Genomic DNA, 21,216 nt, shown 5'->3' with positions numbered 1-21,216 from the left:
TCCTTTGAAGAACTTTACTGTTTTTTTTTTCTTCCACATTTGAAATTCATCTTACCAGACATGATTGTTACCTGAAACATAAACTAATTTGTTTGCTAATACCCTGAGGAGCTACTATAAATTGTAAATGATTTTCCGTAATGAGTTACCAGCCAGCTTTTTTTATTTCCAAATGCCAGTTATAAATACTTTCTTTACAAATACAGGTCAATTTCATGCAGAGTGGAAGATCATACTAAACTTACAGATATTAAAATGCTTCTTTTCATCACAATATAGTTTTTTAAAAAAACAATTATTGACATTTGAATGTATAACCTTACTTCGGAGTCACAGAATAGTTGCCACAGTTGTTTACCTCGTGTCTCCTAATGGTTTTCTTCTTTTTTTGATTAGTCTTTTTTTTTTTCCCTGCAATCTCAACTTTACCTTGGTATCTGCCAATGGGCAAGCACTTTAATGGTTAGGCTGAATGTCAGAAGAGCAGGAAAAAAAGAGATCCTGTGTATATCATTAATCCTTTGTTGTTGTGCCGCACCAACACTGATCTCTGAATAAAGCTGCCATGGTATTTGTAGCACATGCTGGCTTTGGCATTTTTATGCTATCCACCCATATAGCACAAGTAAAACTGACAAAAGTCTTCTATGCTTGATATAGTTGTATTTACAGTAGGGAGGACACCTGATCTAGCCATTTAGTTGGCATTTGTTATATCCCAGGATGAAATTCCTGTGTGGACAGGAGCTTGCAGTAGAAGTCATCCAGAAGTTTGAAGCCTTGTTTGCTTGAACTGCTTCTACTGCCAGCATCATTGGAGACCACCACGGCATTAAGGGAGACAATGTTCATAGTCCAAATGGAGTGCTGGTTGAATGACAGCTTCAGGCATACATGTGCCATTTAGATAATGCAGGTTGGAGGGTGTGATCTGCTGTCTACAGAATGTCCCATGGTGATTAGTGTGCTTATTCACACAGTGGTTCATGTCTGGGAACACAAACCTATGTGTTGTCAGCAGTGACGGTAAAGTTTGCTGCGTTTTGTCTTTGAATGTTTTGTTGTCTGTTGATAGTGAGACTGTCAACCATGACCATAGTAGTAGGAGAAATATGGGATTAATGAAAAGATATTCTTAAAGATTTTTAGAAACATTGCGAACATTGCATTGCAAAATTTATCACTTGCTACAATATTTAGTTTTGTACTAAGGAGAGACTTTTCTGTAATATGAAAATAGTTTACTGAATACAATCTTTCGTAATAATTCAGTCTTAAAACAATAGAGAAAGTGTCGGTGACAATTAGTACTGTGATATCAAGTAAGATACTTCAGACTTGAATCTCTGAATACTGTCCAGACTGTTTAAAGCTCCCATCCTATGACTATGGCGACAGAAGCTGCCTTATTTTGGAATACGGTCACTCTTCCCACGCTCAATCTCCTTATACTTAGTCCATGTGTGCTCTTAGTGTGAAAGCTGATGATGTTCTAAGAAGTGAGCTTTTCCCAAAAGTAGTGAATGTAGAAAAGATAGGACCTCAAAAATGAGCACTTAAGAACAGAAGGATTTTTAGGAACTTAAGTCCTTTAAAAAAAAACAAAACAAACACAAAAAACCCACCACCAACAAAAAACAAACAAACTAACAAACAAAAAAAACCCCACCAAAACCCACAGAAAACCCCAAGCAAAACCCAAACACACACCCAGCTCCCAAAAACCCAAAAGCATGGGTTTCTTTACCAGATTGAGAGAGCGAGAGAAAGAATATGAAGATGCAAGTAGGGTGTAAGAATTGTACAACAGGTATCTCCAGAGCTGAAAATAATCCTTGCTGTCAGCAGATGGTTATGTACTTATGCCATGTCATTGAAAACTTTTCTTTATGTGATAGTGGTTTGAAAACCAGCTGATGCCAACCTCAAGAAAAACAGCTTAGTTTTTTTAATATTCTGATTTTTACAAAGCTGTATATCGGGCACAAGCATTCTAAGAATAGAAAAAGTGATATCACAGCTTCTCAAATAAATAGAAGGATGTTTTAGTAAAGCAACGTCTTGTGTAACCGGTGCTTCATCATGGATTGTGTGTGCTTCACTGCTACTCAATAATGTCAAGTAATGCTGGAATGTTACTCCTCATTAGCTTTGTGTTACAGTCTAATGAACTGCTGTATACATGCTACTTTCACAACTTTGATATTCTCTGAAGGTGTGCTTTGCTAATTACCTCATGGTTATGAGAATGGGGGAATGAAAATGGGAAAGTTTAATAAATCACATTTGTTAAATGTAAAGAAATCTCACTATCTTTAAATGCTGTCTTGATGGCTTACAAGGCACAGGTTCGTTAAATGAAAAGTACATTTAGGGTAACAAAATCCTGTGAACAGAGTTCATCTTGCCTAACTTTATATGTGTTCAAGGTAAACATTTAAATCTGCACTACTGTTTTTGATCGCCTTTTATAATCAGTGGAGAAAAATAGCAGGTCTACAGAATGCTTTTCTCATTCAGTCTGTTAGGCAATTCAGATCGTTGTTCTGGTTCTTACTTCTTCGCATTGACTCTAAAGCTGTTTGGTTTGTGCCCTTGTTGCAGCAGTGGTGCAAAATTAGATAATGTCAGTTCTTTCTGAAAATAGTTTTAGACCGATAACATGAAATAAAAGGAATGTCAAGGAAATCACTGGAAAGTGTGGTGAAAGCAGTAGACACCAAGTTGGCAGTAATAAATGCAAGATTTATTTTTAGTTTCTTTTACTGGTGTGCTATGTACAGAATAAAATGTATCTCTGGTGAGATCTTCAAGATTCCATCATTTAGGATGAAAGTTATCTTTTTCAGACTAACTTGGTGTTTCCTGAGTCTTCTAGTAAAGAATTTTGATGAAAAAGATGTCTGTGTTAAAGTTCTAAAGTTTCTATTGACAAACTAACGCTTTTAGCAATTATTTTGGAGAATAATGTTTTCCTAGTGATTCTTAGATTTCTTTTTCATCAAAATATTCGAGAACAGCAAGTATAAAGAGTTAAAGAGTACGATTTTTTTTTCCCCCACTTTTAAAGATATAAACCAATACGCCGACGAGTGATTTGGCTGATTGGACAGTGGATTTCTGTAAAATTCAAGTCAGACTTGAGACCTATGTTATATGAGGCAATTTGTAACTTGCTTCAAGACCAGGACTTAGTGGTAAGTATAAAGAAGTAATGTTTTGGATTACATATTTGTTCTTTAAACACTGGTGAAATGTAAATACCCTACCTTATGTAAACTTGATTGAGAACTTCATAACATCACACCTTACAGTTGTTGTGTCTTGCAAAAGGTAGTCTCTTGGGAAGTTGTGGAGGTGTTGAACAATAAGGTCAAAGACATGAAACGAGTGCTTAGGATGTTCATTTGTGATTACTTTGGTGGGAAAATGAATGGCAATAGCAACAGTCTATTTTCTGTAAGAAGAAAGTTGTGAATTATCATGAGAAATTGTTTATAAACAAATGAACATTTTGTGTAGATAAAACAGGGTTATTCTGTAACTAGTCTCTGCATTATACAGTATTATTTAAGCATCAACATAGTTATCTGCTAACAGGATGTGATAAATGGCATTGGTTGCTAAGCTGGTTGAGTACAATTCTGTGGTTTTAAGTTTCAGTTTACCAGCAAGTGAGGTTGAGTTAAGAAACTGGTTTTGCTATGGTTTCTTTGTTTTTTTACTTTCAGACAGACCTAGCAGCCAACAAATAAAACAAATAAACCTAGCTAGTTTGTGATTCCAGATAGCTTTAGTTGAGCAGGATGTGTTTCTCTGTCAATGTTGTGACTATTTTCGTTTAATGCTTTTTGAGCATCTGAATATCTACCAGGGAAGAACATGCTAACCTGAGTTTATTTCATTCTGTGCTTTTTGCGTGATAGGAAGCCACTTCTGTATCGCAAAAGTTTTTGTCACAGGCTAGATATCTTCTTGTTTAATTCATTCTCGACCTTCATGAAGATTTTGCCCGAGTTGTTTCTTCAGGTGATAGCATTTTAGGAGTGCCAAATAAACTGTAAAGAATACTAAAATGAAAGCAAATGAAAATGTTTGAGTTGAACTAACTACATTTCTTAGACGATGACAGAACACATAGAATGATTCAATTGCCAAAACAGCAATTGGTATGATATTGTCAGATATTATGTTGATAATCAAAGTGTTTAATGGATGTATGTGTGATGCTTCTTGACTTTTGTCTTTCAGGTCCGTATCGAGGCGGCTACAACACTGAAGTTGAATATCCTTTTATTGGCAAAGATGTTTGATTAGTTGTTAAGTCAGAGTTACTGGAAAATAAACAATTTTAAACTTAAGAACAAATTCTTCACATTGTAATTTTTGTGTATCTATGGAATATTTGCTTATTTGAGTCTTGTATCCATCTGCAATCTGTATTATTTTTCCTTAATGTTTGTTTACCTGTAGATGACTTTGAGTTCAGAACTGACCAGTTCTTACCGGTAAGAGCATTTATATGGGCATATTCTGATGAGCAGTTAGATCCATAGAGGAAAGCAGGAAGAAGATATTTTCCAACTTCATTTTAAACGAGGAAAAATATAATTTCCAATTTCATTTAAAACTGCACTAACTAGTAATCAGTGTGTGTGTATGTATATTTTTTTTAAGTCTTCACAGGCCAAAACATGTAAAGACTCATGCTGCTACTGTTAAGGTTGTTAATGTGCGATATACAGACAGACAATTCAAAACCTTTTAGTATTATGACTATTACAATTTCCTAGCATTGTGTTAAGTACTATGTATGCTATGTGTTATCAGATGCTAGGTTTCTTCATGCTAAGACAGTAGGAGTGCTATGTTTAACAAACATTATATATGAGCATGTGATTAAAATAGCACCTTGGAAACAGAGACTTTCTTGGTCTCCTATGTTTGTGTTGTTTGCAGTGGTCATTACTGTTGTCATTAAATAAACAATGAAATGTTAGCTGTAAATACAGCAGAGATTTATTTTGATCACTCAAATTTAGCAGGTGTTTTTTCTTATTTGTTTATGACTTCCATGTTAATTGCAGCTCTCTGGAGAACAAATAAAACAAAAATGCAGAGTGTATCTACGTGGTAAACATTGGAGTTATTTAAGATGTCTTTTTCAGTTCAGTGTCTGAACGTTTCCTGTGAATCTAACAAAGTGTTCCTTCTGAAGAGATGACCTTCAGCTTTATAGTATTTTATCTGTGAAGTCATGTTTATGATTACCAAAACATGAAAGTGATGTATGTTCAAATTGATCATGTTTGAACTGTTTGTAAGAGCATATCTGAATTTTTTTCTTGTTTACACGGTGATTGACTAGTGTGCATTTTTGCAAATGAAAGAGTAACATTTTGCACAGATTGTAAGTGTCTTTCAAAGTTCATAGATGTCTTAGATCTGTAACTGTACAGGAAAATCACAAATTCATGTCACCAGTTGTATTTTTGATGGTCTAATCTGTAGCTGGTTTTATTTTTTCTTTTAGTATCTGGAATCCATGTTTACACTGCTCTTTCAGCTGCTTCAGGAAGTAACCCAGTGTGACACCAAAATGCATGTTCTTCATGTTCTGTCTTGTGTGATTGAAAGAGTCAATATGCAGGTATTTTTTAATATATTTCAGTGTTAACTTTATGCAAAGAACACAAGAGGAGGACGGGATGTTTTTGGCTTACACAAAAATAGTAGAAAAATGTCATTGATTAATAGAGTGGCTATTGTTATGGTAGATGCCTGCATTGTTTGCATTACTTGGTTCTCTTTTCACTTTTCAGTTCTCATTTATCTTTTGTGTAAATGTTCTTGCTCAGTTACTACTTTTTTATTTGCTTTGTGTTTTTTAGAGTACAGAAGGTCTTTCGCCGCTTAATGCATTTCTTGCAGTTTTATTTTTTTAGTTGTAATTTGTTCTAGTTGTCTGATCTTATATCTGAACTAGTATGTTATTAAATCTTACATATTAAAAGGAACATTTGGGTGGACAAAATGCTTCACACTCCTAGGGACTCTGCAGTTAAATTTGTAGTCTCTCATTGGCACTGGTATAGATTACGATTGCCCATACAGCAGTCTCCTGAACTGCATGCGAAGTTTCATGTTCACATTATGAATTTTCAGTACTTCCTTCTTGTTGTTGAAGTATATTCTTCAGATTATACATAAAGAATTTGAAGATGTTTTTGCAGCATTAAAAAATGTATTGATGACTGCGTTTATCTTGGGGTTTTTTTTCGATGTTACTGTATTAAAGACAGAGATAATGCATAGTTTTGAGCTTATCTCATCTTTCTACAAGTAATCCTGTCTAAGAGCCAAATGAAGCTTTCCTAATTGTCCTGGTAGGAAAAATCAACATGACAGCAAATTTCCCTGCTTTTTAGATCATGTAGAGAAGCAGCAGAAAAAACAAGTTGAGAGATAACCTTTGAGTCTCTTTAGATAAATTCCTGATTAAATGCTTTAGAAGACAAAAAAGTTAACCTTTTAGTATTGTAGAGTATGCTGTTCAGAGATTATTCAGCATTATTTTTCTTTTTACTGGGACAGTTTCTGGCCTTCTTAAAGGATGCTGTTATTTAGAAATCCTGACTGGGTGAAGAATATATTAATATGAAAATACCTCTGGTTATAAAATTAAGTATTTTTTGTGTTCTTTTTACTACTTAAACCTGATTGCTGTGCACAAACCGTGAGTAATACGCTCTTTTCAAACCACTGTGCAGTCAAAAGTTACTTCAGTCACAAAGTACAGGATATGGTGTTTCAGGAAGAGGAAGGAGAAGTAAATTAAAGCAAACTCTTTATTTTCATTGTGACAAAAGCAGCTCTTAAACATTTCAGGAATTGTGCTTGGGGTAAGTTAATGGCCTTCTTCCACACTGTGAAAACCAAATTTGTGTTCTGAACTTCAGATACGACCGTATGTAGGATGTTTGGTTCAGTATTTACCGCTCCTTTGGAAACAGAGTGAGGAGCACAATATGCTACGATGTGCCATTCTAACCACCCTAATCCATCTCGTCCAGGTAAGGGGTCAGAATCACATAAATGTTGTCAGTATCTCCTACAGTTCTTTCTAAGACATGCCTACATGTTCTCTGTGTGTGTGTGTATGTATGTATGTAGGTAAAATTAAGGTATATTTTGGTTTTGTAGGCTGTTTCATAATGCTTTCAGTCTTAAAGACATGGTTCTCCGATAGTGGTGGTAAACATGGCTAATGTTAAGCACTTAACTATTTTTTTTCCAGGGGCTTGTTCAGGAAAAGCAGTCCTTTAGGCAGATTTGCTTGTGTTCTGGAGGGTTTTGGTTTTGTGATACTGGAATTGAACCTGCTCTAGTGACTTTATGTGAAGGAGCTTGTTCTGGCGTCCTGTGTTTCCCAGCTGGTATTAGGAGAGTCAGTCTTACGATCATCATGTATGGTTCAGACTTGATTATGCAGTGTAGGCACATCTCTTTCCCTGTTGCTTTCCATTCAACTCCTAGAGATGTGGAATTTGTATTTCAGTTGCATACTTTCTGTGAAGATGAGCCATTTTTAAATCATAGGCCAAGATACGGGCCACCACAACTTTTGCTTTGCCTGTTCTTTAAATCTGTGTTTTAATTCAGATTGGCATAAAATGTTTCTTGTTTAAATCATAACTGTTAGCTGTAATGTCTCTCAAGGGTGTTGTGGGCGTTGACTAATTGTGGGTCAGCATGTTTGTTTAGAATTCCAACCCTTTTATTGTTAGTATTTTTACCATTACCTTTCTACTGCATTATCTCTGATACTTGTTATGTCCTTTCGCAATGATTTCTGCAACACTTTTATATAACATACGGGAAAAAATACTTTATTTCATCCTTTCTTAAATTTCCAGCTTTTCTGATGTTGTCTTCTGCTTTGTTCATATGTTATATGACATAAAGATAATGGCAGCTCTGAGCTGCCTGCTTTGTTATGTAATCAGTTTGTATCACATCCTGTTACTTGTTTTTCAATCTCTTTGATTTTGTTTTTCTTCGAGAATTTATCTGTGTGCATTATTTTTTTCTATAGCTATACTCGAATATCTCCTCTTTTTAATGTCCGTTTTAAAAAGAAATGATCAGAACTATTAAAATGTCTGTGAGCCAGAGACTACTATTGCCCTGCCTGTGTTTGGGACTGTGGCTTCGAAGTGCACTAGGTGACAGTAATACTGACAATAGAGGTGAAACATAGTGATTCTCACACCATTGTTTTTCTGTAGACTTCTTTTTTGGGGAGTATATCTGTAAGTTATAGGGCACTTTTCCTTTCCAGAATATATTGCTTGCATTTATCAACATTAGGTTTCGTCTGCCTGTAGTTGTTTGTTTAGGTAAGTTAATATTGAGTTTACTTAGTGTCTTACAGTTGTCAAAGCTAAATAAATCTAGAGAACTTTTGGTCCCAGATTTTGCCATATAACATTAATTCCTATGTTGACCAACATTGTATCTAAATGGAAGTTGCTGGTAGTATGTAGTCAGATAAATGAGTTTTGACCTTTTTAGAATCATAGAATCATATAGGTTGGAATATACTTTTAAGATCAGGTCCAACTATAAACCTAATACTGCTAAGTCCACCACTAAACCATGTCACTAAGTGCCACATCTGCATGTCTTTTAAATACCTCCAGGGATGTTAACTCCGCCACCTCCCTGGGCAGCCTGTTCCAATGCTTGACAACCCTTTCAGTGAAGAAATTTTTCCTAACAGCCAGTCTAACCCTTCCCTGGAACAACTGGAGGTTGTTTCCTCTTGTCCTATCACTAGTTACTTTGGAAAAGAGACCAACACACAGCTCACTACATCCTCCTTTCAGGTAGTTGTAGAAAGCGATAAGGTTTTCCTTCAGCTTCCTTTTCTCCAGGCTAAACAACCCCAGTTCCCTCAGCTGCCCCTCATAAGACCTGTCATCTGGACCCTTCACCAGCTTCGTTGCTCTTCTCTGGACACGGTCCAGCAACTCCACGTCTTTCTTGGAGTGAGGGGCCCAAAACTGAACACATTATTTGAGGTGTGGCCTCACCAGTGCCGAGTACAGGGACATGATCACCTCCCTACTCCTGCTGACCACACCATTCCTGTAACCAGCCAGGATGCCATTGGCCTTATTGGCCACCTGGGCACACTGCTGGCTCATGTTCAGCCGGCTGTCGACCAGCACTCCCATGTCCTTTTCCCCTGGGCAGCTTTCCAGCCACTCTTCCCCAAACCTCTGTAGCGTTGCCTGGGGTTGTTGTGACCCAAGTGCAGGACCTGGCACTTGGCCTTGTTGAACCTCCTACAGTTGGCCTCAGCCTGTTGATCCAGCCTGTCCAGATCCCTCTGCAGAGCCTTCCTACCCTCGAGCAGATCAACACTCCCACCCAGCTTGGTGTCATCTGCAAACTTACTGAGGGTGCACTTGATCCCCTCATCCAGATCATTGATGAAGATATTAAGCAGAACTGGCCCCAACACTGAGTGCTGGGGAACACCGCTTGTGACCTACTACCAACTGGAATTAGTTCTGTTCACCACAACTCTTTGGGCCCGGCCATCCAGCCAGTTTTTTACGCAGCAAAGAGTGCGCCTGCCCAAGCCACGAGCAGCCAGTTTCTCCAAGAGAAAGCAGTGGGAAATGTTGTCAAAGACTTTACTAAACTCCATGTAAACAACATCCACAGCATTTCCCCTCATCCTTGAAGCAAGTCACCTGGTCATGGAAGGAGATCAGGCTGGTCAAGTCCTACCTTTCATGAAACCATGCTGGCTGGGCCTGATCGCCTGGTTGTCCTGTATGTGCTGTGTGATGGCACTCAAGGTGTGCTGCTTGGGGGGGGGTTGATTCTTTATGGTAGCATGCATCTCTTCCCTGTTTCTTTATACATGTACAATGAATTCCCTAAATCCTCTAGAGGCTTACTGTAATGCCTTGGCAGAGAATTGTGAGAGCCTATAGAAATTGTTAGCTATTTGCTTTATCCAGACATGGTAGTTAAAATTAACTGAATTTCTTATCAGTTTGGCTGTGGCCGGCACCAAAGGGCCATGTGGTCGCTCTACCACCCCTCCCCCCACAGGGGTGGGGAGGAGAATGGAAAGAAGAAAGGCAAAAAACTGGTGGGTCAGGATAAGGGCAGTTTAACAGAACAGCAAACAAAGCCAAAAGTAACAACAACGATACAGATAAGGAGAACATACAAAACAAACTGCGAAATGCAGAGAGCAACTCTCACCGCCCGGTGCCCCGCACCTCCCAAGCCACGACTGCCTTCCCCCCGCCAGCTCCCCCACCGGACCCCAGCATGATGGCACAGGGTATGGAATACCTTGTTCTGTTTGGCCAGGTTGGGTCAGCCCACCTGGCTGTGTCCCCTCCTGGCTTCTGGTGAAAATTAACCCTGTCCTGGCTGAACCCAGGACAAAGTGAAGGAAAAGATCTTGGTATAATTAAATAATCCTTTCATCTGAAATATCTAGAAAAATCTGTACTTTTGGCAGTAAAAACACAATTAAAATGCAGTATGTTTATGAGAAGAGATTGACAAATAAAACAATACACAGTTATGTTGCCTGCAGAATCCATGCTTTTAAGCACTTCTTTAATAAGGGTGTATGGCATTGTACCTGCTCCAACCGCTACTACATCTCAAAAAAGATGTAGTAGGACTAGCAAAGATCAAGAGAAGTGCTCCTAGGATGTAGGGCAGTGTCCATACAGGAACAGATTGAACCTGCAGGCAATTTGGAACTTGCAGGAACGTGTGACTACGAGGATAGTGTTGTAGAGGTGAACAGTGGAGAGAAAGTGGAAGGGGAATGGTTAGACATTAGAACTAAAGGAAAAATCAGGGTTCGTTCAATAGTGGAATTAGTTCAAACAAAGAGAAAACATGTTTTCATAATAACAAATTGTGGATATTGTTGCTATTGGCCCTTGCGGAGGCCAAAACTATAGGTTTATAGTTCGATATAGATGCAAAGAGATTAGCCAAATTTATGGAAGATTCCTTTTCTTTTAAGGCAAGTTTGTTTAAATAAATAATTCCACAAAGAAGCCTTAACTTAGAAACATGCTAGAATTTTAAAGTTAACAGTTTCAAAATGTAGTAATTATGAAAAAGTGGCATTCAGTTAGCCTCAGTTCTCTTAAGTAGTAGTATTACAAAAAAGACAGTAATTTCCAATTTAAGAATTCCATTCCTTTTAGGATTATTTTTAATTTATGATTAGTTTTGACAATAGTTATGTTTAGCTTATTTTAAAAACTGGGTTTTCTTGTTAAATGATTGCTGAAATATTTTTTTACTCTGCATTGTTGTGAAGATATCTGTCATCAGTCTATGAATCTTTGCGTAACAATGAAAAACGTTCTCTTGATTCTTAGAATATGTCAAAATATTTAGTAAGTGCTAAAGTCCAAAGAGTAGTTCTTTCCTTGATCTTTAAAACATTTTATTCAATGTTAGTCGTTCAGTATTTGATAGAGATGTGACTTTTTCCAGAAGGACAATGACCAGTGAATGTTTTTAGGAATGTGTATTGTCTAGCCCTTTTTCTTTCAGACCATTGATAAGCTGATTGTTTTCAAAAAACTTTTGTGATTTTCTCAATACATGTTGAGAGAAAGCTCAGGAGTATCAGACTATTGTGTTATTGTATGAAATGGATGTAAATTCATGGAAGACTTCAAGCACCCCCATATCTGTTGGCAGGACTACACAGCAGGGCATAAGCAATCCATAAGTGCTGATGATAGTTTCCTTCTCTAAGTGATAGAAGAGCCCACAAGGAGAGGTGCTATGCTGGACCGTGTTCTCACTAACAAAGAGGGGCTGGTGAAGCCCAAGGGCAGCATTGGCTGCAGTGCCTATGAAATGGTGGAGTTCAAGATCCTTAGAGCAAGGATCCTCACCGCCCTGCACTTCAGGAGAGCAGACTTTGGCCTGTTCATCTACCTGCTGGGTAGAGTACCATGGGACAATGCCCTGGAGTGAAGAGCAACTCAAGAAAGATGGTGAATATTCAGGGATCACCTCCTCCAAGCTCAGGAGCGATGTGTCCCAATGAAGAGGAAGTCAGCCAAAAATGCCAGGAGGCCTGCATTGATGAACAAGGAGCTCCTGGACAAACTCAAACACAAAAAGGAAGCCACCAGAGGTTGAAAGCAAGGACAGGTGGCTTGGGAGGAATACAGAGAGATTTTCTGAGCAGCCAGGTATCAGGTTAGGAAAACTAATGTCCTGATGGAATTAAATCTGGCCAGGGATGTCAAGGGCAACAAGAAAAGCTTCTGTAGGTACGTTGGTGATAAGAGGAAGGCTAGGGAAAATGTGGGCCTTCTCTGGAAGGAAACAGGAGACCTGGTTACCTGGGATATGGAGAAGGCTGAGGTACTCAACAACTTTTTTGCTTCAGTCTTCACCAGCAAGTGCTCCAGCCACGCCACTCAAGTCACAGAAGGCAAAGGCGAGAACCGGGAGAAAGAAGAATTGCCCACTGTAGGAGACGATGAGGTTCTAGACCATGAAGTGTGTCTGCGGCTCCTGAGGGAACTGGCAGATGAAGTTGCTAAGCCACTATCCATAATATTTGAGAAGTCATGGCAGCGCAGTGAAGTTGTCACTGACTGGAAAAGGGGAAGCATAACCCCCATTTTTAAAAAGGGGAACAAAGGGAGACCCTTAGAAGTATAGGCCAATCAGTCTCACCTCTGTGCCCAGCAAGATCCTGGAGCAGATGCTCCTGGAAACTGTGCTAAGGCACATGGAAATAAGGAGGTGATTGGTGACAACCAACATCGCTTCACTGAAGGCAAATCATGCCTGACAATGTGGTGGACTTTTATGATGCGGTTACTGCGCAACTTACCTGAACTTGAGCAAAGCATTGACACTGTCCCGCACGACATTCTTATCTCTAAATTGGAGCGACATGGATTTGATGGGTGGATCACTTGGTGGAGAAGGAACTGGCTGGATGGTCACACACAAAGAGTTGTGGGCAACAGCTTGATGTCCAAGTGGAGACCAGTGACGAGTGGCACTCCTCAGGGGCTGGTAGTGGGACCAGCACTGTTTAACATCTGTGTCATAGACATGGACAGTGTGATTGAGTGCACCCTCAGCAAGTTTGCTGATAACGCCAAGCTGTGTGGTGCGGTTGACATGCTGGAGGGAAGGGTTGCCACCCAGAGGGACCTTGACCGGCTTGAGACATGGGCCTGTGTGTGAACCTCATGAAGTTCAGCAAGGCCAAGTGCAAGGTCCTGCATGTGGGTCAGGGCAATCCCAAGCACAAGTACAGTCTGGAGTGGATTGAGAGCAGCCCTGAGGAGGAGTACATCGGGATGCCGGTTGATGAGAAACTCAGCATGACCCAGCAATGTGCCCTCACAGCTCAGAAGGCCAGCCATATCCTGGGTTGCATCAGAAGCAGTGTGGTCAGCGGGTTGAGGGAGGAGATTCTGCCCCTCTACTCCACTCTGGTGAGACCTCACCTGGAATCCTGCATCCAGCTCTGGAGCCCTCAGCACAGAAAAACGTGAAGCTGTTGGAGCAGGTCCAGAGGAGGGCCACCAAAATGATCCGAGGGCTGGAGCACCTCTCCTGTGAGGACAGGCTGAGAGAGTTGGGGCTGTTCAGGCTGGGGAAGAGAAGGCTTCAGCGAAACCTCAGAGGAGCCTTCCAGTACCTGAAGGGGGCCTGCAAGAGCTGGAGGGGGACATTTTACAAGGGCATGTAGTGACAGGACAAGGGGCAATGGCTTTAGACTGAAAGAGGGTAGATTTAGATTAGATACAAAGAAGAAATTCTTTACAGTGAGGGTAGTGAAGCACTGGAACAGGTTGCCCAGAGAAGCTGTGGCTGCCCCCTCCCTGGCAGTGTTCAAGGCTGGGTTGGCTGGGGCTTTGAGCAACCTGGTCTGGTGAAAAGTGTCCCTGCCCATGGCAGGGGGGTTGGAACGAGGTGATCTTTAAGGTCCCTGCCAACCCAAACCATTCTGTGATTCTATGGGAAGTTCAACCTTTGATTTCTTGAATGCATGTTTACACTATGCTAGTAGAACAGCATCAGAGATCTTTTTCAATGCTATTCTTGAAGTTCTTCATTTTAGTTTTTGAACTGTTTTACGTTTTCTATTTACTTTTGTAGGGACTGGGAGCAGACAGCAAAAATCTGTACCCTTTTCTACTTCCGGTTATTCAGCTAAGTACGGATGTTTCACAGCCTCCACATGTCTATCTTCTGGAAGATGGTTTAGAGTTGTGGTAAGAATGTGTTTTATGAGCTTCTAATTTTTAAAATGTTCACCAGAAGTATAAAAAAGATTTAAAAAATGCTTGGACTGCATTAAGAATTTAGATGTTCTTGTTATCTTACCTTAATATCATCTATGTCATACCTTTTCTAAGAAGAGAGGTGGTTAGGCAGTTAATAAAAGAAACAGAATTAAAAATAACTGAGTAGGTAATCCATTTCAGGCAGTTGATAGTGAGGTACAGTTCTGTTGCGGTAGTGAACAAAAAGTTTAGAGTCATTATAGTGTGTATGCTAAACCAACAATTTGACATGCTTGACTTCAGGAGCACAATGACCCAGTGATTCTCAGAGCTGGTGGCTGGAAGAGATGGCAAGTTTACAAGGATAAAATACAGAAGTTATCTTCCAGATATCGAGCTATTTGGTGGCTGAACATAAAACAAGAAGTGGCACTGTGATCAGTTTGCCATGAGCCAAATTTGCTTCTGGTGCAGCTGACACTCTAGGAGGAGGAAACTGTTTACCTGGACCGAATTCAGCATGTCTTTCTTGCGGAATAGGAATATACTGAGTTTGTTGTGAAATAGTGAGGGATTTCTGTGATCTGAATTGTAGATGGGCGTTTGAATTCCAAATATTTAACCTACAAATGATCTGCTCTATGTGCAGCAAAACTAAGTTTTATAATTCTGTTGGTAGTGGAGCAGGAAGTCAAAGTGCAAACTTCACAACCTTTAAGACAGAGGCCTTTATAATATAGCAGTTGAGAATTTTTATATCTTCCTAATAATACTGATGTTGGGGTTGTTATTCTGATGCCTATGCGGAAGAATGATATTTTAAGATGTCCTAGATCATCAGAGGAACCTGGATCGAGCTGGCAGAGGGAACTGGGACTCTAATATCTTCTTGAACCAAGAGCAGGAGAACAGCTAAGATACATTATATATTCAGAAGTATTATTTAAATACAGTAATCCCACACCTAAGATCTAGGAACAAACTGGAATGTGTTGCTGTGGCTTTAAGTATGAATTTAATTTATAGCTACTGTTTTCAGACATCAAGAATTTTAGTTTGCTGTAAACAATGCTGAGCACATAATTGTGCTTTTATGTATGGTAACCACTGCATCATTGCAGACCTGAAAAACAAACAAACAAAAAAAGTAAAGGTTTGAGCTGGTTGCCACCACAGCTGCTCCTTTAAGCTGTAGAGCACTACACACATTGTCCTCACACCATGAATATTCCTCTCTACCCACCTTCTCTGAGTTCACAAGCTGGGTACTTGGGCATTCTGACTGCTGCATTTTGGAGGTTATGTTGTCTTTATAAAAAGACACTAACATGTTTTTCCTTCTTTTCCTACCTTAGCAAGACCCATGCCTATACTCATGGGTGTGTTGCAAGGACTGCTGCTGCACTTGAAGTATGCTTGAAGTAGTTGTTACACACTATTTAAGGATCATATAGATGATTACTAGCATTTAGTGTTTTATAGCTGTCAAAATGATTGGTTAATGTTCTTCATAGATCACCTAAAATATTTTGCTTAATGTATTCCTAGGTTAGTGACGTTGGAGAATAGTCCATGTCTTACACCAGAGCTCCTGAGAATATTTCAGAACATGTCTGCCCTTCTTGGTAAGTCTTATACTAACAAAATTTCTGGATTTTTTTTCTACGGCTTGTGTTGTTCATGCATGAAGTAATGCTGCTGTGGCTACAAGAACTAAGGGAGCTTTCAAAATTGTAATTATTGAAAAATGAAGAACAGATTTTTATTGTTTGACTTCTCAGTTTTCTGCAATACTTGTTACTTACTTACCCTGGTTCTCTATTTTTATAAATTGAAGTTGCTTTGTATCCAGAAGAGAAGATAAATTTCAGTTTATCATTTCAGAGTTTTTTTTTTTAAGAAGTTGCTGAAATTTGACATGAAATATGAAGAGTTTTAGTGATGCTGATTATATGGAATGCTTGCCTGTTCTGCTTACAACCAGAATGATGATTTCTATTCATTAGCTTTTCCATTATTCAGTTAATAACTGTGTAGTATGTTTTCAAATTACCTCAGTTTGTCTGTAAGCGTATTGGTCAAGCAGCGCTGCAATTAAAAGCAGTGGTTTTGTCTGAGTTGCTGATAAAATATGAATATGAGGATTAAGATTAGATTTTTTCAATTGATTGTTGTTTTCAGCACTTAATATTTTACTCTGACTAAAGGTCAATAGAATGTTACGTCATGGTGAGTAGGTGCAAGATGACGCCTTCTGTTATTTCTACATGTATACTAGATCTCTAATGTCAAACCTGCTCAGGAAAGTAGTGTTTTGTAGTGGTTTCAGTGTTTAACTCCAGAGCTACCTCTTAAGTTCTGTAGCTGCCAAGTACTTACTGTTTGTCTTCATGCGTGTCTGCACAGCTACTCTTCCTCGTTCTACGTTAGTAGTAGATAGTATCTGCTACAGGAAGCTTGCACTGTACAGGTGGTTGTGATTTTTGTAGTTGTGTGAGATTGCCAATCTGCTGGAGTTAAATGCAGAAATATTTCCGCCCCAACCTGTCCTCCATAGTCTTCATGTGGTACTTTCCAGGATAGACATGAGTGTGAAAGGAAACCTTGACATGGTCACCTAACAAAAGGTGGAGGTATTCAGGAGTATTCTGCACTTGTTAAAATGTCCTCAGTTTATGAATAAATCCGGGAGAATAGTTATGCTCTGCTTTGGAAAAAATGTATCCTCAAGAGAATGTTCCTTGTTCTGAAAAATCCAAGCTATTGTATGTTGCTGGTAGAGCAAGTAGTACAGTTAAGCTAAGTAGGTTTTCCTTAAGGAGAGGCTTCAAACACATATCAAACTTTTTTTTTTTTTAATCAGGGATGGGGATGAGTGGCAAAACCACAACAGCTAATGTGTAATCATAGACTGATTTCCCTATATAGACTTCTGGTACTACTTACTGAGCATTTTTTTGAGAAACTTATTTTTCGAGTGTCATGTCGGTCAAAAATTTTGATTGCTGTAGGCAAAAATGTTCCATGTTTTGCCAGAAAGTAGAAACCATTCTGTTATGCTCTTGCCTGCAGTTCCCTTCTGTTTACATCAGGAGACTTTAGCTGAACAGCCTCCACATGACATAGCCGTGTTGAAACAGAGTTTGAATTTTGGATTAGTTCTACCCTTATTTTAAAACTTGGTAGTATTGCACTGGTTTTGTAACTACCATACAGTACCCCTCAGGCAGCTACCTCATTCAGTCAGTATACCTGAAGAAGGGATACTTCACTTAAATCCAGTGCAACAGCACAGTTTAAGATGCAGCTCTTGCCAAAGAAAATGTATTGATCCATGATGATCAGCTGTACAAGTCAATTAAATAACTGTTCAATCCTAGTTCTGTGGTATAGTTTCTCCAAGATACAAGTAGCAGTATTCATCTGAAACTTCCAGCACTTCAGAACAAGCACTTCCTATCCTTCTCACCGTGGTGACGCAGCTGTCAGGACAATGTGGGAAGTCTGCTGTTTTCAGTTGCACAAATGCAGATAATAATTCAAATTTTGAAATACTCAAATTTACAGTTTCAGAATTGGAAAGTCTTGTGTGTCTGAACTGTCTGATATCGGGCAAACCAGAAAACCTCTTTGAGACTGGTTCCCAGTTCAGCCTTAAATTGTGAAAGTGGAAACCAAAGGGCAGATTTGGTGAAGGAAAGTTCGAGAAAATGAATCTAGTAGATTCACCTCTGTGCCTGAGAAGACCATGGAACAGATTCTTCTAGAAGCTAGGCTAAGGCATATGGAGGACAGGGAGGTGATTTGTGGGAGCCAGAATGGCTTCACCAAGGGCAAGTCCTGCCTGACCAAGCCAGTGGCTTTCTATGTTGGAGTGACTTCAGTACTTAATGGGGGCTTATAAGAAAGATGGGGACAGGCATTTTTAGGAGGACCTGTTGTGATAGGACAAGGAGTAATGGTTTTAAACTAAGGAAGGGTAGATTTAGACAGATACAAGGAAGTGAGTTTTTACACTGAGGGTGGTGAAACACTGGAACAGGTTTCCCAGTGAGGTGGTGGATGCCCTGGCCCTGGAAATATTCCAGGTCAGGTTGAACGGGCCTCTGAGCAACCTGATCTAGCTGAAGATGTCCTTGCTTATTGAACGGGTTTTGGACTAGCTGGCCTTTAAAGGTCGCTTCCAGCCCAAGCCATTCTATGATTTGTTGAGTGCCTTGCTTGTGGCTTTCGGAGCTGGATGGAGAACTAGCAACAAGGTACTCCAGAAAAGTATTTTGTTGAAAATACAGTCTAAGGAGTATGAACCTCCTTGCCTTTAGTTTCTGAGTTTATTCTTACGGAATGGAATTACTCCATACAGGTAATGTAACTACTTTTCTGGTGTGTTTAACTGCTCCATCAGCATTTAAGTCCAGAAGAGGTGTCCTCTTAGAGGTCAGCTTGAATGAACTAGAAGAGCTGGAAGGGAGAGAAATTCATACATGAAATGTTTGTATATTAGAGGTATATAGCAGACACTGTCCCGCTGAAGAGGAGGAAGCAGGTGTGGCAAGAAGTCATTGAACCAGAGTGGGAGAGTGAGATGTTTTATCTTCTTCATGGCCAAAGTATAGCATTTTTAAGTATTGCATAAATGTTACTTCTTAGAAGTATTAATATACAAGAATAGGTGTAGTGGTTTTGCCTCAATTTGCAACAAAGAACCACACAGTTACCCTCTCACTCATTCCCCCTCGCTGGTGGGATAGGAAGGAGAATCAGAAGGAAAAAAGGCAAAAACTCGTGGGGTGGGATGAGAACAGTTTAACAGAATGGCAAAGCGAGAAGAAAACAACAACCAATAATACTGAAAAAAAAAGCATATGCAACATGCAGTGTTCTCACCACCCGATGCTCGGCTTGCTCCTGACTAGCAAAAGCCTCTGCTTCAGCTGGCTCCCCACTTAAATACTGAGCATGACATCACATGGTGTAGAATATCCCGTTTGATTAGCTGTATGGGTCAGCCCAACCAGCTTGTTTTGAAAATTAACTCTGTCCCAGCTGAACCCAGGACATAGGGGACAAACTCCTGTGGGAAATGAACAGTGTATGTAAAGATACAGTGCAGCTTTGATAACTCGGACCCAAAGGCACCATAGAAAATAATATTCGTAACCCTTTATGTGAAAGTAGACAGTTTGGTTATGTTTACAGAGGTACAGACAATAGCCTGGGTTGCGTGTTACTCAGATTGTCGGTTATTTGTTATGTTGTAGCTTTTCCTTTGTGTTAATTGCCTTTGCAGGCAAGGTCCTGTAGGACTTGATTGTGACTGTACACAATATTTTTTTTCAGAAAATTCAGGAGGTATGCAGTGATAGATTGCTGGTTCTGATTCAGGACCCTTAAGAGCTCTTCGAGCGTCTTAGTGTTTCAGTGTTTCCCGTTGTATTTTGGAGTTTAGCTTAACCATCAAAGTACAAAGCTTGATTTATGATTTCTTTGCTGTAACAGTATGTTTTCTTCAGCAAAGAGATATAAAACTGAATGAGATACACTGTTTGCAGATTATGTCTTCAGAGTGTGTTATGGATATCGCTTCACAGAAAGGGGTTGTGTATTTTTTTCCTGTTGGTGAATGCATATATGGATGACTGCAAATTAATATATTCTCTGTTGCACAATTTTTTAAAGGTTCTCAATATGCTTGCCAAGACTATGTACTGTACAAGCACTTGCTTTTCTATCATTGCTTCCTGGCCCACCAGTAACACCTTAGAAACCTGAACTTTGAAGGCCTCTGTGCTGCCTCCTCTTGTGCTTACTGTACCGGAATTGACTGTCTTATTGACAAGAATGTACCTTCAGTGTTCTTTGACTTTCATTCCTAACTTGAATCTACAGCCTAGAGAAGTAATTGCTTGCCATTTCTTCTACATCTTTCAGGAAGCTGTTTTTAAAATATGCTTGTTTGTTGGCAGGCAATTCCAATGTGTGATGCAGTAAAAATTGGTTTGAGATTTAGATAAAGATTTTTTTTTTTTTCAGTGGTTTGTTCATGCTAGGTTTTTGATTATTTGAAAGTGTCTTTGTCATGGCCATGTCACAAGCCTGTAGCGTATGCCACCATAAGTATAAGTCAGTGCAGTGACACCTCTTTAATTTTTAATGGTCAACTGAAAGGGGGAAAAACACAGAAATGTTTCTGTGTTTTCTTTTTTAACTAGTCTGAAAGTAATATGCAGTTACTCCTTTCCAGATATATTTGTCATTCTGAAAAGAGCTTTTCATATCCATTTCAGGATACTTCTTCTGTTGGAACTGGATGTCAGAGGAGTTGTACAGATCAACTAGATTTGTCTTTTAAAGTAATCAATACTATCCTTAAGTCTTAAAGATACAGGAGTAGAATGTTGCATTTGATATGAAGGCTTGATTTCACTTGCATAACTGACCTTTCTTCAAAGATTGTGGTGCTATCACTGATGTACAATAATGGTTGACAGCGTAATTGTCGTATTTGGTTTTCATACCAGCACGGCTGCTGGTGTTTAAATTCTGTTGAAATATAATTGCCTTGTAGAGGGCTTGCAGATGTACTTTAATACGTCTCTCAGTGCAGCAGATTGAATAATGTGGAATGGAGGAATACATTAATCCTCTGAGGATGGATGCGTTTTTGCACTGAGACTACTTAAAATGATAGCTGAATCTGATACGATTTCAGGTTGGGAATATGGTCCAAGTCAAGACATACCTGTTTCAAGAAGCATCAGGTTTAATGTGCCTGTGCTGTACTTGTAAAAGTAGTCGCAAAAAACAGGTTACTGGAACTGGAATAATTCCTCTGATGGCCAGCAAGACCCAGAGGAGCACGTTAATTCAGAAAAAGATATGT

General features: G+C 39.3%; 1 protein-coding gene across 3 annotated transcripts in view; it reads left to right on the top strand.

Moving 5' to 3' along the window:
* Window positions 1–21,216, top strand: part of IPO11 (importin 11) — a 102,904-nt gene that overhangs the window by 37,660 nt on the left and 44,028 nt on the right. For all 3 annotated transcript variants that reach the window (XM_075411301.1, XM_075411300.1, XM_075411298.1), the window contains 7 exons: window positions 3,071–3,197; window positions 4,252–4,285; window positions 4,468–4,508; window positions 5,534–5,650; window positions 6,960–7,073; window positions 14,206–14,321; window positions 15,882–15,958. In XM_075411301.1, coding sequence (XP_075267416.1) covers window positions 3,071–3,197; window positions 4,252–4,285; window positions 4,468–4,508; window positions 5,534–5,650; window positions 6,960–7,073; window positions 14,206–14,321; window positions 15,882–15,958 — 626 coding nt within the window. The remainder of the gene's footprint in view (window positions 1–3,070; window positions 3,198–4,251; window positions 4,286–4,467; window positions 4,509–5,533; window positions 5,651–6,959; window positions 7,074–14,205; window positions 14,322–15,881; window positions 15,959–21,216) is intronic.

The sequence above is a fragment of the Opisthocomus hoazin genome, chromosome Z, assembly GCF_030867145.1.
Source record: "Opisthocomus hoazin isolate bOpiHoa1 chromosome Z, bOpiHoa1.hap1, whole genome shotgun sequence".
In the NCBI taxonomy this organism is placed as follows: Eukaryota; Metazoa; Chordata; class Aves; order Opisthocomiformes; family Opisthocomidae; genus Opisthocomus; species Opisthocomus hoazin.
The sequence above is the reverse complement of the archived record's forward strand: the minus strand, read 5'-3'. Positions and strand labels throughout refer to the sequence as shown.